General features: G+C 42.9%; 1 protein-coding gene across 1 annotated transcript in view; it reads left to right on the top strand.

Moving 5' to 3' along the window:
• Positions 1 to 13890, top strand: part of LOC141133435 (complement C3-like) — a 286038-nt gene that overhangs the window by 81534 nt on the left and 190614 nt on the right. The window contains exons 11-12 of the mRNA XM_073622822.1: positions 3633 to 3779; positions 12468 to 12680. Coding sequence (XP_073478923.1) covers positions 3633 to 3779; positions 12468 to 12680 — 360 coding nt within the window. The remainder of the gene's footprint in view (positions 1 to 3632; positions 3780 to 12467; positions 12681 to 13890) is intronic.

Raw genomic sequence — 13890 nt, 5'->3', positions numbered from 1 at the left:
ACGTGGGGGGTCCCCCTAAATTCTATACCAGGCCCTTCAGGTCTGGTATGGATATTAAGGGGAACCCCGGCCAAAATTAAAAAAAAAAAATGGTGTGGAGTCCCCCCAAAAATCCATACCAGACCCTTATCCAAGCACGCAACCTGGCAGGCCGCAGGAAAAGAGGGGGGACGAGAGAGCGCCCCCCCTCCTGAATCGTACCAGGCCACATGACCTCAACATTGGGAGGGTGCTTTGGGGTAGCCCCCCAAAACACCTTGTTCCCATGTTGATGGGGACAAGGGCCTCATCCCCACAACCCTTGGCCGGTGGTTGTGGGGGTCTGCGGGCGGGTGGCTTATCGGAATCTGGAAGCCCCCTTTAACAAGGGGACCCCCAGATCCCGGCCCTCCCCCCTGTGTAAAATGGTAAGGGGGTACCTACCATTTCACAAAAAAACTGTCAAAAATGTTAAAAATGTCAAGAGACAGTTTTTGACAATTCCTTTATTTAAATGCTTCTTCTTTCTTCTATCTTCTATCTTCCTTCGGTTTCTTCCTCCATCTTCTTCTTCTTCTGGTTCTTCTGGTTCTTCCTCCGGTGTTCTCGTCCGGCATCTTCCTCCGCGGTGTCTTCTTATCCTCTTCTCCTCGGACCGCTCCGCATCCATGATGGCATGGAGGGAGGCTCCTGCTGTGTGACGCTTCTCCTCTTCTGACGGTTCTTAAATAACAGGGGGTGTCCCCAGAAGGGGGAGGGGTTACGCAACGGGTGACCCCGCCCCCCCTGACGTCACAGGGAATGCCACAGGGAAGTCCCCGTCAAGTCCCCGTGCGTCAGAGGGGGGCGGGGTCACCGGGTGCCCCCCCCATTATTTAAGAACCATCAGAAGAGGAGAAGCGTCACACAGCGGGAGCCTTCCTCCATGCCATCATGGATGCGGAGCGGCCCGAGGAAAAGAAGGGAAGAAGAGCCGACGCCGCGGAGGAAGATGCCGGTCAAGAACACCGGAGGAAGAACCAGAAGAAGAAGATGGAGGAAGAAACCGAAGGAAGATAGAAGATAGAAGAAAGAAGAAGCATTTAAATAAGGAATTGTCAAAAACTGTCTCTTGTCATTTTTAACATTATTGACAGTTTTTTTGTGAAATGGCAGAGGTACTTTTTAAATTTTGGCGCGGGGTTCCCCTTAAAACCCATACCAGACCTGAAGGGCCTGGTATGGATTTTTAGGGGGACCCCACGCAATTTTTTTTTTTTTTTTGGCGTGGGGTTCCCTTTAATATCCATACCAGATCTGAAAGGCCTGGTATTGAATTTCGGGGGAACCCCACGCATTTCTTTTTCTGAATTTTGTTTGTTTTCTTAATGCTGTTTTTATCAATTAACCTTTATGTGTATTGCCGGACCAACATTTCATTAGAGCCGTATGAAGTGAACCAGCGTTAAAAAAAAAAAAAAAAGTCTAGAGGTGCACCCGTTCAACCTATGCAAATGCTTTTACGTTGCCTGACATTTACTAATATTTTGCCGGTGCAGTGAACCAAAGTATTTGAACAAGCGCAAATGCCGTTTGAGCATGCGCAGTGTATAAATTCACCTCCCGCAGTTTAAATGTATTTGCCGGCGCTGCCGGCTTGTTCAGAGAAAGTCACTTTCTCATTCTATTTTGGCCATATTTGTGACTTGGACAGTTAGTACTACACTTCCCCACATCACCCCACATCACCCCCATATTATTGGCACTTCCAGCTTGTTTAAATTTGAAGTTAAAGATGCCGTGCACCAGGTCTGGCGTACAGATCACCTCTTCCCGTGCGCTGGGAAGAGAATAGTAAATGGGGGTTACCAGCGCAAATGCTTTGTAAATACGAAAATGTCATTTGCGCATCGGTGTGCACCGCAAGTCATGACGCAAATGCTTCGTAAATCAGCCCCAATATCTAGTAAATATGAGTTGGAAGGTGAGTTTGTAATTGTTTATTGAGAGTAGGAACAAGTAATCAAGCCAACGCATTTTGCAGGAACAAAGACTCCCCCTTCCTCAGGGTTGTTGCAGCATACAGAGGTAGCATAGTATAAACACAACTGACCTCCATTCGTCTGATCTTTGAATTACAGACACAGCTGTTTGGGATCTTTCCCTAGTTATTATTAGTGTCAGAGGACCAATACTCGCACATCTAATACTAATGCTTGCTAAAGCTACAGCTAATGTTCATTCTTGTGCAGCTAATGCTGATTCCCATGCAGCTAATTCCCAGATAGCAAGGATAACCTGCCACAAATTTGTGGCAGTGTTGCATTGTAAGTCTTCTTGACTTGCTGCATATTTTCACTGGCAAATTGTACACATATAGAGCACTTGAAGCACAAGTTCTAGTTGGTACTTTTCCAATTTGTAGCAAATTTGCGTGGCAGGTCTGTAGCAAGAAAAAAGTTGCAGTGGTGAGTCTACAGCAAGAGCTCTGGAAGTCACAGTGACTCCTGTGGTGGAATGACTATTGCACATCAAAACTTGCAGCAGACTTGCAGAATGTTTGCAAAGAAAGTTGATCTGCAGACTTGCTGCAACAAACTTGTGAAGCTTGGCAAGTCTAGCAATAGCTTAGCAAGTCATTTTCAAGCTTGCAGCTCAATTGCTTGCTATCTGGGTGCTTGTAGACAGGTACTAGCACGCAGACGAGCTTGGGCTAATATCCAGAGTGCACTGACACATAGGTGTATCTCTGTGTGCCAGCGCGCATTGTCCTGCTTTCGCTGACTGATCTTCCGTTGCTGACCCAGCTTGTTCCTGACTTTGCTTTGACTATTCTCTGCCTCCTTCCCTGGTACTGACCTCGGCCTTCTCCAGGACCTTGCTCTGCCTGCTTCTCTGGTACCGACCTCGGCCTGCTTCTGACCTTGCTCTGCCTGCTTCCCTGGTACTGACCTCAGCCTGCTACTGACCTTGCTCTGCCTGCTTCCTGTCCACACTGCTGCCTCACTGCATATGACTCTAGCCTGCTTTGACTACGTCTCTGTCTGTCGAAATGACTTGCTACCAAGCAACTAGCACCCATGCTGTTTTGAGCCTTGTACCTCTGTCACCACATTCAGGGGTGCTCGGACCAGACCTACAAGGCAAACCCTCTTGTCAACTTGGCCTCCAACCAAGTTATGCAGCAACACCCCTGACAAAGGGGGAAACTTTGTTCACCCGAAACGCATTGATTTGGTTACTTGTTGCTACTCTCAATAAAGGATTACAAACTCATCTGCCAAAGCACATTCACTGGATATCAGGCGCTCCATTCTACCTACCTTTACATAGAAAAGGGATTGTGGAGCAGCAATATAAGAAAAACAAAATTTTGACAGGGATAGCAATGTGTTGATGTGAAGACTGAAGACCAGTGGGTTTCTAGAAATGTATTTGCATAGAAGTGTTTCCAGATTTGTAGTTTTCGTCCATCCAGATATGGAAGGCATAGCTTGAGCTTCTATAGATAAGGGCTTGAGGACCAGCAATGTAAAACAAACCAAATTATGACAGATTTGACAATCTGTTGACGTGAAGACAAGTTGGTCTGAAACCTCCCATCCTTCTTTTTCCTTTCTGGACATTTGAGGTAAAGGTTAATGCACCAGGAATTCGTTTTTCTTCTCTTTTAGGTGTTGGTTACAAACCCAGATGGCTCACCAGCAAATAGAATTCCAGTAGAGGCCAACCCAGGAAGCATCCCAGGTGTTACTGGGGAAGATGGAACAGCTAAGTTGCTAGTAAACACCGGTTCAAATATAAAGCTTTTGGAAATAACGGTAAGTTTTAGAGGAAAACTGACCTTAGGGAAGTACAAGGGTTGCCATTGTCGACAACTGGTATATTGATCAGTACACCCATTCATATAAATAGATTGTTTGAATAGTTCTGTTTTCTTCCACTTATATACAGCCAGGTCCATAAATATTGGGACATCGACACAATTCGAACTTATTTGGCTCTATACACCACCACAATTGATTTTAAATGAAACAAACAAGATGTGCTTTAACTGAAGGCTTTCAGCTTTAATTTGAGGGCATTTACATCCAAATCAGGTAAGCGGTGTAGGAATTACAACAGTTTGTATATGTGCCTCCCACTTTTTAAGGGACCAAAAGTAATGGGACAGATTAACAATCATTCATCAAACTTTCACTTTTTAATACTTGGTTGCAAATCCTTTGCAGTCAATTACAGCCTGAAGTCTGGAATACATAGACATCACCAGACACTGGGTTTCATCCTTGGTAATGCTCTGCCAGGCCTCTACTGCAACTGTCTTCAGTTCCTGCTTGTTCTTGGGGCATTTTCCCTTCAGTTTTGTCTTTGGCAAGTGAAATGCATGTTCAATCGGTTTTAGGTCAGGTGATTGACTTGGCCATTGCATAACATTCCACTTCTTTACCTTAAAAAACTCTTTGGTTGCTTTTGCAGTATGCTTTGGGTCATTGTCCATCTGTACTGTGAAGCGCCGTCCAATGAGTTCTGAAGCATTTGGCTGAATATAAGCAGATAATATTGCCCGAAACACTTCAGAATTCATCCTGCTGCTTTTGTCAGCAGTCACATCATCAATAAATACAAGAGAACCAGTTCCACTGGCAGCCATACATGTCCACGCCATGACACTACCACCACCATGCTTCACTGATGAGGTGGTATGCTTTGGATCATGAGCAGTTCCTTTCCTTCTCCATACTCTTCTCTTCCCATCACTCTGGTACAAGTTGATCTTGGTCTCATCTGTCCATAGTATGTTGTTGCAGAACTGTGAAGGCTTTTTTAGATGTTGTTTGGCAAACTCTAATCTGGCCTTCTTGTTTTTGAGGCTAACCAATGGTTTACATCTTGTGGTGAACCCTCTGTATTTACTCTGGTGAAGTCTACTCTTGATTGTTGACTTTGACACACATACACCTACCTCCTGGAGAGTGTTCTTGATCTGGCCAACTGTTGTGAAGGGTGTTTTCTTCACCAGGGAAAGAATTCTTCGGTCATCCACCACAGTTGTTTTCTGTGGTCTTCCGGGTCTTTTGGTGTTGCTGAGCTCACCGGTGCATTCTTTCTTTTTAAGGATGTTCCAAACAGTTGATTTGGCCACACCTAATGTTTTTGCTATCTCTCTGATGGGTTTGTTTTGTTTTTTCAGCCTAATGATGGCTTGCTTCACCGATAGTGACAGCTCTTTGGATCTCATATTGAGAGTTGACAGCAACAGATTCCAAATGCAAATAGCACACTTGAAATGAACTCTGAACCTTTCATATGCTCCTTGTAAATGGGATAATGAGGGAATAACACACACCTGGCCATGGAATAGCTGAGCAGCCAATTGTCCCATTACTTTTGGTCCCTTAAAAAGTGGGAGGCACATATACAAATAGTTGTAATTCCTACACCATTCACCTGATTTGGATGTAAATACCCTCAAATTAAAGCTGAAAGACTGCAGTTAAAGCACATCTTGTTAGTTTCATTTCAAATCCATTGTGGTGGTGTATAGAGCCAAAAAGATTAGAATTTTGTCTATGTCCCAATATTTATGGACCTGACTGTATATATTTCTGTGTTTTATTGAACTGCATCAGGTTTCTGTAGTATGCTGACATCCCGTGATGGTTTTAGGTCACTACAATTAGTTTACTTATGTGATTTGGTATCTCCCTTTGTCCTCCCCTTCTGTTTAGTGCTAGTAAGTTCAACCCTAACGTGACTCTCTATGCTTATTCCATATTCCTTCATTTAGTGTTAGCTCTTTGCAGAGACAGGGCTTAGAAAAGTCATTGTCTGACACTTCAATAGACTGGAAAAAAACATGATATATACTGCAATAATATGAAGTACAATTGTATTGGATTCAACTTCTGTGTTATACTGAAGAGATATGCTGCCTTTGGTTGGTGGCAATTCAGCAGTTATGTCAATACATAAGGGCTCATTCAGAATGGTGCTGATTTCTTCTTCCTCCTCTGAGCTGCATGCAGGCAGCCTATAGGCCTGGATGCAAACGCAAGAGCTGCACAGGCACAGTTGCGTGTCAAAATCTGGCATGCATGCAGGGGCGGGTGCATGGATATAAAGACAAAGAGTGTGCTGTACATTTATAGCCGACAATAGAATAAATCAACAGGAGGTGCTATATACTGTATAACAGACCATTATAAAGTGATAGAGTATGACATACGATAGGAGAGTATACAGAAACAGGAAGAAAAATTAACTCCCCTAACCTGAAGATTGGGGTGCTCTTTTTCAAGTTGGAGCTACTCCCAGCCAGGTGCCATGACTTTTTGTGAAAATTCTGGTTGGCTGGGTTGCACTGGGCAAGCTTGCAGCCCGTGAAGTCAAAACATTTGCTCTGCATAGTCATTCTTGATCACTGGCCCACAAAGTGAGTTAAGGGGAAATGATTCCCCATCAGCATGCTGCACAGTGGGACCCTTGTTCTTGTCTAGCCGCACCCCCTAATGAGTCAGACCCATGGCTCTGCAATCAGCAAAGCCCACATTCACTATTGATTTGACAGCTCTAGCTCTGACTCAACTTGGGTTGTGGTGGGCCTGTGTAGAGAGGCCACTGCTTCAACACAGAGAGCAAGGTTTCCTCTGTGCAGCTTGCTGGTAGGGGACAGGGTTTTCTACTTAGGCTTTGGCTGCCTGCACTTCTTTTGTTTTGATGCTTAAACATTTTGCCTCGCTCTAACAGCACAAGACAGTGCTAATGTCATAGCTCCCAATTGTCCCTGATTTTGAGGGACTGTTCCTGATTTGGAACAATGTCCCTCTGTCCCTCTTTCACCCTCATTTGTCCCTCATTTTGGTCTGATCCATATAGTTGTACATAAAATGCACTTTTTATCTTTCAAAAAGTGTTTCCCCGTGCTAAACCTTTCATCCGAATTCTAAATTGCTGAATTTGTACATTTTAAAAGCCAATATAAAAGGTAGTAATGGTAAAAAAAAGCACTTGTGGATTTAATTAACCTTTTTTTTTGATTAATTCTCCTTTAAGGGGATGTGGCAGGAGGTATGTCCTATGCCTACATACGTTTGCTGGTAGGTGTCCCTCATTCCCATCTCAAAATGTTAGGGGGTATGATAATGGAGTATGACTCTCCTAATGACAGGAAAGGTCACACTGGTGGTTTGCTACTTTCTTTCCTTTTCAATATGAGAAATAAGGAGGATCAGCCCCACACACAAGTTGAAAAATCTTAATGAAAGTTAAGATGAGCTGCTGACATTGAAAGTGCTCATTCAACCCACCCAGAGTAGGACCTTTGTTTGAGTGTCACAGTTGGTTGCGAATTGGATGTCTGTCACCACCGCTGGGTAATCAATGCACATTGCAGGGATTTTAGCAAACTTTGCAGCAGAGTCCTACTCCTTTTTTGTTCTAAAGAAAAAAGCTGTTTATGTCACCATGAGGTTGATTTATTAAAGGCAAATCCACTCTGCACTACAAGTGCACTGCAAGTGCACTTGGAAGTGCAGTCACTGTAAATCTGAGGGGAAGATCTGAAATCAGGGGAAGCTCTGCTGATTTTATCATCCAATCATGTAAACACAAAAATGCTGTTTTTTATTTTCCTTACTGTCCCCCTTGGATCTACAGCGAGTGCACTTCCAAGTGCACTTCCAAGTGCACTGTTAGTGCACTTGTATTGCAAAGTGGATTTGCCTTTAGTAAATAAACCCCCATATTCTTTGTGGACTGATTCTGAAAAGGAAGCCTGGTTCATTATAATGACCTGGTGCACTTTCAGTTTTCTGATGAAAGAAGTTGCAGGGTCTGCATCCCTTTAGAAGTATTTTACCCTTGGGGATTGTCTTACCAAAACTGAAATTGTTACTGCAGTTGATGACAAATTTAAATTGTATCTTAGTGAAGGCTTCTGGGAAAATCAGTGAGCCAATTGCACAAGGAGTAAATTACATTTCTGGGGGCGTGCTATACACCAACGATGTACATAATGTTTTCAGGTTGCCGTATCGTATTGAATTTTTTTCTAAAATACAGATTGAAAAGGAATGGTAATAGTTAATAACATTGAACTACAATGTTGCTTATTTAGCAATCGTACATGATTTAAATGTAGCACCCTGGAGTTTAGTCAGGGTTGTTAGTAAATTTAGTTTGCCAGGCGGTAGTTGCCCTGGCTAATTGTTAGCAGATCCACTGATTCCTCTCTAGTTCTGAACTTGCTTCACCTTCTCTCTTCTGTCACTAGGTGGCGTTATGCTGGTGACATTAGATGGACAAGGTCTTAGCAAGATCAGGTTATGAATGAATGGGGTGTCTCAGCCATTTGGCGGGGGTTTCTTTAGCCCCTTGGCCTGCTGGGAGGGCCTATTTATTTGGATGGAGTCAGGTGATCAGTGTTCTGTGCTACCTGTATGGCTGTCTAGGTGGACGTATGTTATGCTGCCCCGGGCTGCTAGGCTGGAAGCCTGAGGCCTATCCCAGGGGCATCTGGCTGCTAGGCTGTCTGAGGGCCTATCCAGAAGCAGGAGAAGCAGCGCAGGTTTGGGACTGCAGGATTGGAGTCCAACCGAGAGTAAAAGGTACAGCCGGAAGGGGAACCTGTTGTGGTCAGGGGTAGAGGGTAAGCTGTCGCCACTAAGGGACCATCCACCTTGTTACTAGAGACCACTGTGAGTAAGCTGGAGCCAGTACCAGAGCAGTCTTCTCATCAGCCGGGGATGGTGAAGAAGTGGGAAAACTTCAACAAATGCCAAGTCAGGCACCCGGCGGAACAACAGAGGTGATGCTTGAGGAGCATCAGTGATTGCCAAGCCAGGGACCTAGCAGGTCAGCAGTTGTGACACTTGAGGAGTATCTGTGAGTGCCAAGCCAGGGACCCAGCATGGAAGCGGGGGTGACGCTTGAGGAAGATACCGAGTTATGGAAGTGGAAGAGCTCAGGGGATCCAGTGGTTATTGAGTCTGAGAGTCTAGTGAGAGACTGGGAGCTCAGTGACTGAAGACCTACAGTGAGAGACTGTAGAGTGCGAGAAGAACTATTTGTGTTACCAATAGTTAAATACAACTACTGTTAGTGACTGTTACATGATTTGTTGCCATAGGAGACAGCAGTCCTACCTATACAGAATTGGTGTCTGGCTGCAGGCCTTCCACTGTATTGCTGTCTACCTATAGAATTCTCGGAGTCTGCCAATTATCATTGCATCTACTCAAGAGTGTCCTGGCCCCAACCCTCTCTCCCACGGTTCTTGTTCAAGAGAGAATAAATCTCTTTACATTCAAAAAGTGTCTGGCGCCCATCACTCCATCTTATTACACCCACCATGCCTTGTAACCCACTCTACGGAGAAGGATGTCAGCTCTCCCCGACTCTGGAGGTCACCATTAGGCCTCCGGAGGTCCGGGAGGTCGCTACATATATATATATAGATATAAACAAAGAGAGTGACCAGTCGCATAACTAAATATCTATGGCATGCTTCCATTCCGGGTCCATATATAAAAGAAAAAGAGAGGGACAAGTGGGACTTTAAATGAAGCATGTCAATTGAAAGTATAATAATGAATGCATGTGATTAGGTAAAATGATTGGATTTAATTTATAGTCAAGTCCATGATTTTGATGCATACAGTACCAATAAAATAGTATAGATACAGACATAGTCGCATGACTTAATATATAAGCATATTTAACAGTAACAATCATTGAAGACTCAGTAGTGTAAACAAATCAATGGGCATACATATATGCAATTCATAACAGAAATACATGAATTAAAATCGCCAATCAAAATCACAAAATCGCATGAAATGAAAAAACTCGATAAAAAATTGATAAATGTCAGGAATAGATTTAGGCTCGATAGGGCATCCTTAGTTTGAGAACCCGACGCGTTTCTGGGCTTCTTGCCAGTCATCAGGGGTGAGATGCATAATTTAACTGAGAAAAGCAAAGGAATATCATAAATATTGATACATGTGGAACCTCCGGCCAACAGAGAAAATTGCATCAGAGATGTCCAAATTGTCTACTTTGAATAGAGAAGCTACTTACACAATAGCCCAAAAGTCAAGAAGAGTTACCAGCAATGGGATCTGTTAGGGTGTGCGATATAACCGTCTCAACCGGGGTTGAGGCAGGGCACCGACCATCCTCCCAAAGTGATTGGAGGGTGGGCCAGGAAAAACCACAGCCGACTGATTCCTGAGCCCTCAATATACTGATCAATGAGTTGTAAATGGGAAAATCTGCAGAAAATTAGAGAAAATGGGATGTGTCAAAGAAAGTAAATCTAGAGTTGAACGTATTGAATGGATAGAATGGCTGAAAGAAATGTGTACTTGGTGCATCTGAAAAAATAAAATGAGATAATGAGGGGGAATGGAAATAAATTGGATGCATAAAAATGCATGTGAAAAAAATAGGAAAGGAAACCATAGGAAATGTGTGAAAATAGAGGGTGTCGTGCACTAAGTAAATAGGTGAGAGGATGGGAATGTGTGTACTGTAAGCAGGAAAAAAGATTAAAAAAATATGTATTAATTACCCATGTGTTGAATAGTGGCTGCTTAACAGAGCGGTCCCTTCCTAGCGAAGCACAGTGAGGGAGTGAACCGTCAGTCTGTCGGTCCCAGCTGATATACTCTGGCCCTGGGCGGGTTTCTGCCAGCGTCATGCATGACGTCACTGGCAGCTGAGAGACGAGAGAGCAATCACAGCTGAGAGTACCTCAGTGGATGTCTGCTCATCACAGCTGTGGGCATCAGATGGAACAAAAAAAACCAAAAAAAAAAACCCGGCTCCCACCTTGTGGCGTCAATTGACGTCGCTCGGGGGGCCAATTTGTGCATGGCGCTGATGCGTTGAGATCGGACCCCAACCGCCCCGAAATAAATGAGGGGAGGTGGGGAGGGAGCTGAGCGCATCGCAACCCCGGACAGAGAGACTGCAAAATATCAAAACACCCCGGCCCATATGCTGGATTTAAATCAATAAATGGATACCAGGGAATAAAAACCTTGGAATTAATACAAATAGTTCTCAATAAACTCAAGGGACCACATCTGATGCCCACAGCTGTGATGAGCAGACATCCACTGAGGTACTCTCAGCTGTGATTGCTCTCTCGTCTCTCAGCTGCCAATGACGTCATGCATGACGCTGGCAGGAACCCGCCCAGGGCCAGAGTATATCCAGAGTATATCAGCTGGGACCGACAGACTGACGGTTCACTCCCTAAGCAGCCACTATTCAACACATGGGTAATTAATACATATTTTTTTAATCTTTTTTCCTGCTTACAGTACACACATTCCCATCCTCTCACCTATTTACTTAGTGCACGACACCCTCTATTTTCACACATTTCCTATGGTTTCCTTTCCTATTTTTTTCACATGCATTTTTATGCATCCAATTTATTTCCATTCCCCCTCATTATCTCATTTTATTTTTTCAGATGCACCAAGTACACATTTCTTTCAGCCATTCTATCTATTCAATACGTTCAACTCTAGATTTACTTTCTTTGACACATCCCATTTTCTCTATTTTTCTGCAGATTTTCCCATTTACAACTCATTGATCAGTATATTGAGGGCTCAGGAATCAGTCGGCTGTGGTTTTTCCTGGCCCACCCTCCAATCACTTTGGGAGGATGGTCGGTGCCCTGCCTCAACCCCGTTTGAGACGGTTATATCGCACACCCTAACAGATCCCATTGCTGGTAACTCTTCTTGACTTTTGGGCTATTGTGTAAGTAGCTTCTCTATTCAAAGTAGACAATTTGGACATCTCTGATGCAATTTTCTCTGTTGGCCGGAGGTTCCACATGTATCAATATTTATAATATTCCTTTGCTTTTCTCAGTTAAAATATGCATCTCACCCCTGATGACTGGCAAGAAGCCAAGAAACGCATCGGGTTCTCAAACTAAGGATGCCCTATCAAGCCTAAATCTATTCCTGACATTTATCAATTTTTTATCGAGTTTTTTCATTTCATGCGATTTTGTGATTTTGATTGGCGATTTTAATTCATGTATTTCTGTTATGAATTGCATATATGTATGTCCATTGATTTGTTTACACTACTGAGTCTTCAATGATTGTTACTGCTAAATATGCTTATATATTAAGTCATGCGACTATGTCTGTATCTATACTATTTTATTGGTACTGTATGCATCAAAATCATGGACTTGACTATAAATTAAATCCAATCATTTTACCTAATCACATGCATTCATTATTATACTTTCAATTGACATGCTTCATTTAAAGTCCCGTATATAGATAGATAGATAGATAGATAGATAGATAGATAGATAGATAGATAGATAGATAGATAGATAGATAGATAGATAGATAGATTGCATTTTTTTTTTATTTGTGTTATTTTTTTTTTTTTTGTGAAAGTAGTGCTATCTTTTTAACCAGATTTGTACACCTCTTTAACAAATCAACCTCCCCTTTTAACAGGTGAAAACAACAATAGAGGGACTAGATGAAAAACTCCAGGCCTCCGAGAAAGCCACCATAACTGCATACCAACCACAAAGTGGAAAGGGAAACTATCTGCACTTGACTATCGATACCAATGTGGCAAAGCCAAACAAACAACTTTTCATAAACTTTAATATATTGACAAGCCCTCCTGCAGACCAAGACAAAGTTCAGTATTTTACATATCTGGTAAGTTCATATTCTGAGGGATCAGGAAGGAATTTTTTCCCCCGTTGGAGCAAATTAAAATTGAACAATGTTTCATTTGGGTTTTTTCCTTCCTCTGGATCAACTATGGGTATATAGAGGTTTTCTATTTATGTTTTATTTTTTTATTGGTTGAACTAACTGGCTTTTCAAAATCACCATGGTTTTATTAGAGTTTGGAAGGTCTTTACAAAATATTTTCAGCATAAGATTTTTCAGCGCCAAGAAGGACATTTTCTTTAACCATACATATATGGTACTGTCACATGACCACTGAGAGAGGGAAAAAAAGCAAATGCTTTCTCCTGCCTGCCAATTACATTTTCTCTGGACTGGAGCGCAAGGGTCGCTTTAAGGCTCATGCTCTTCCTTATTGCCTATACACAAAGGGGTGAGGATGCTCATGACCTCATATGGCCACATGACCATAATGTACCAGTGTCATTGATCTAATATGACCAAGCAGCCAATGAGGTCAATGATGTCACGGGCATCCTCACCCCTTTGTAAAATCAGCTGTGGGGCATGGAGTCCCCCACTAGCATTTCATTGCACCAAGAATGACAGTTGACTTTAGACCTGAACATGAGAATTTCCTACCCAACACCTGAAGTTACAAAGGTGCAGAGATGCTTGTGACATAATTGATTTAACATTGTCACATGGCCATATTAGGTCAATGACCATAACATGAAATGGCCATGTGGCCATATTAGGTCAATGATGTCACGATCAACCCTGACCCTTTGTTAAATCAACTGTAAGGCAGGGAATGCCCTGCCTAAATCTTGTTGGATCAAGAATGACAGCTGGATTCAGTGTTCGGAATGGAACACTGGAATTACCCACCCTTCAGCAGATGTTACAAAGGAGTGTGGATGCTGGCGACATCATTTATCTAATATGGTCCTATTATTTCATTGTCATTGATTTAATATAGTCACATGACTATTAGGTCAAAGATGTTGCAAGTATTTTTGAACCTTTTTAATATCAGCTGTGTGGTGGAGAATCCCCCTGCCTGTATCTCCTTGGACCAAAAATGAAAGCTTGCTTCAGGGTCGCTATTTCTGATCAGCAACTAATTTCTTTCTATGCCATATCAACCTGCTTTAAACTGTTTTTGAATTCCTGTAGATTTGTTTGACAAGAGAATCAGTTCTGGTATGAATAAAAGCTCATGAATGCGTGT

This window comes from Aquarana catesbeiana, linkage group LG03 (assembly GCF_042186555.1).
Source record: "Aquarana catesbeiana isolate 2022-GZ linkage group LG03, ASM4218655v1, whole genome shotgun sequence".
Lineage (NCBI taxonomy): Eukaryota > Metazoa > Chordata > Amphibia > Anura > Ranidae > Aquarana > Aquarana catesbeiana.
The sequence above is the reverse complement of the archived record's forward strand: the minus strand, read 5'-3'. Positions and strand labels throughout refer to the sequence as shown.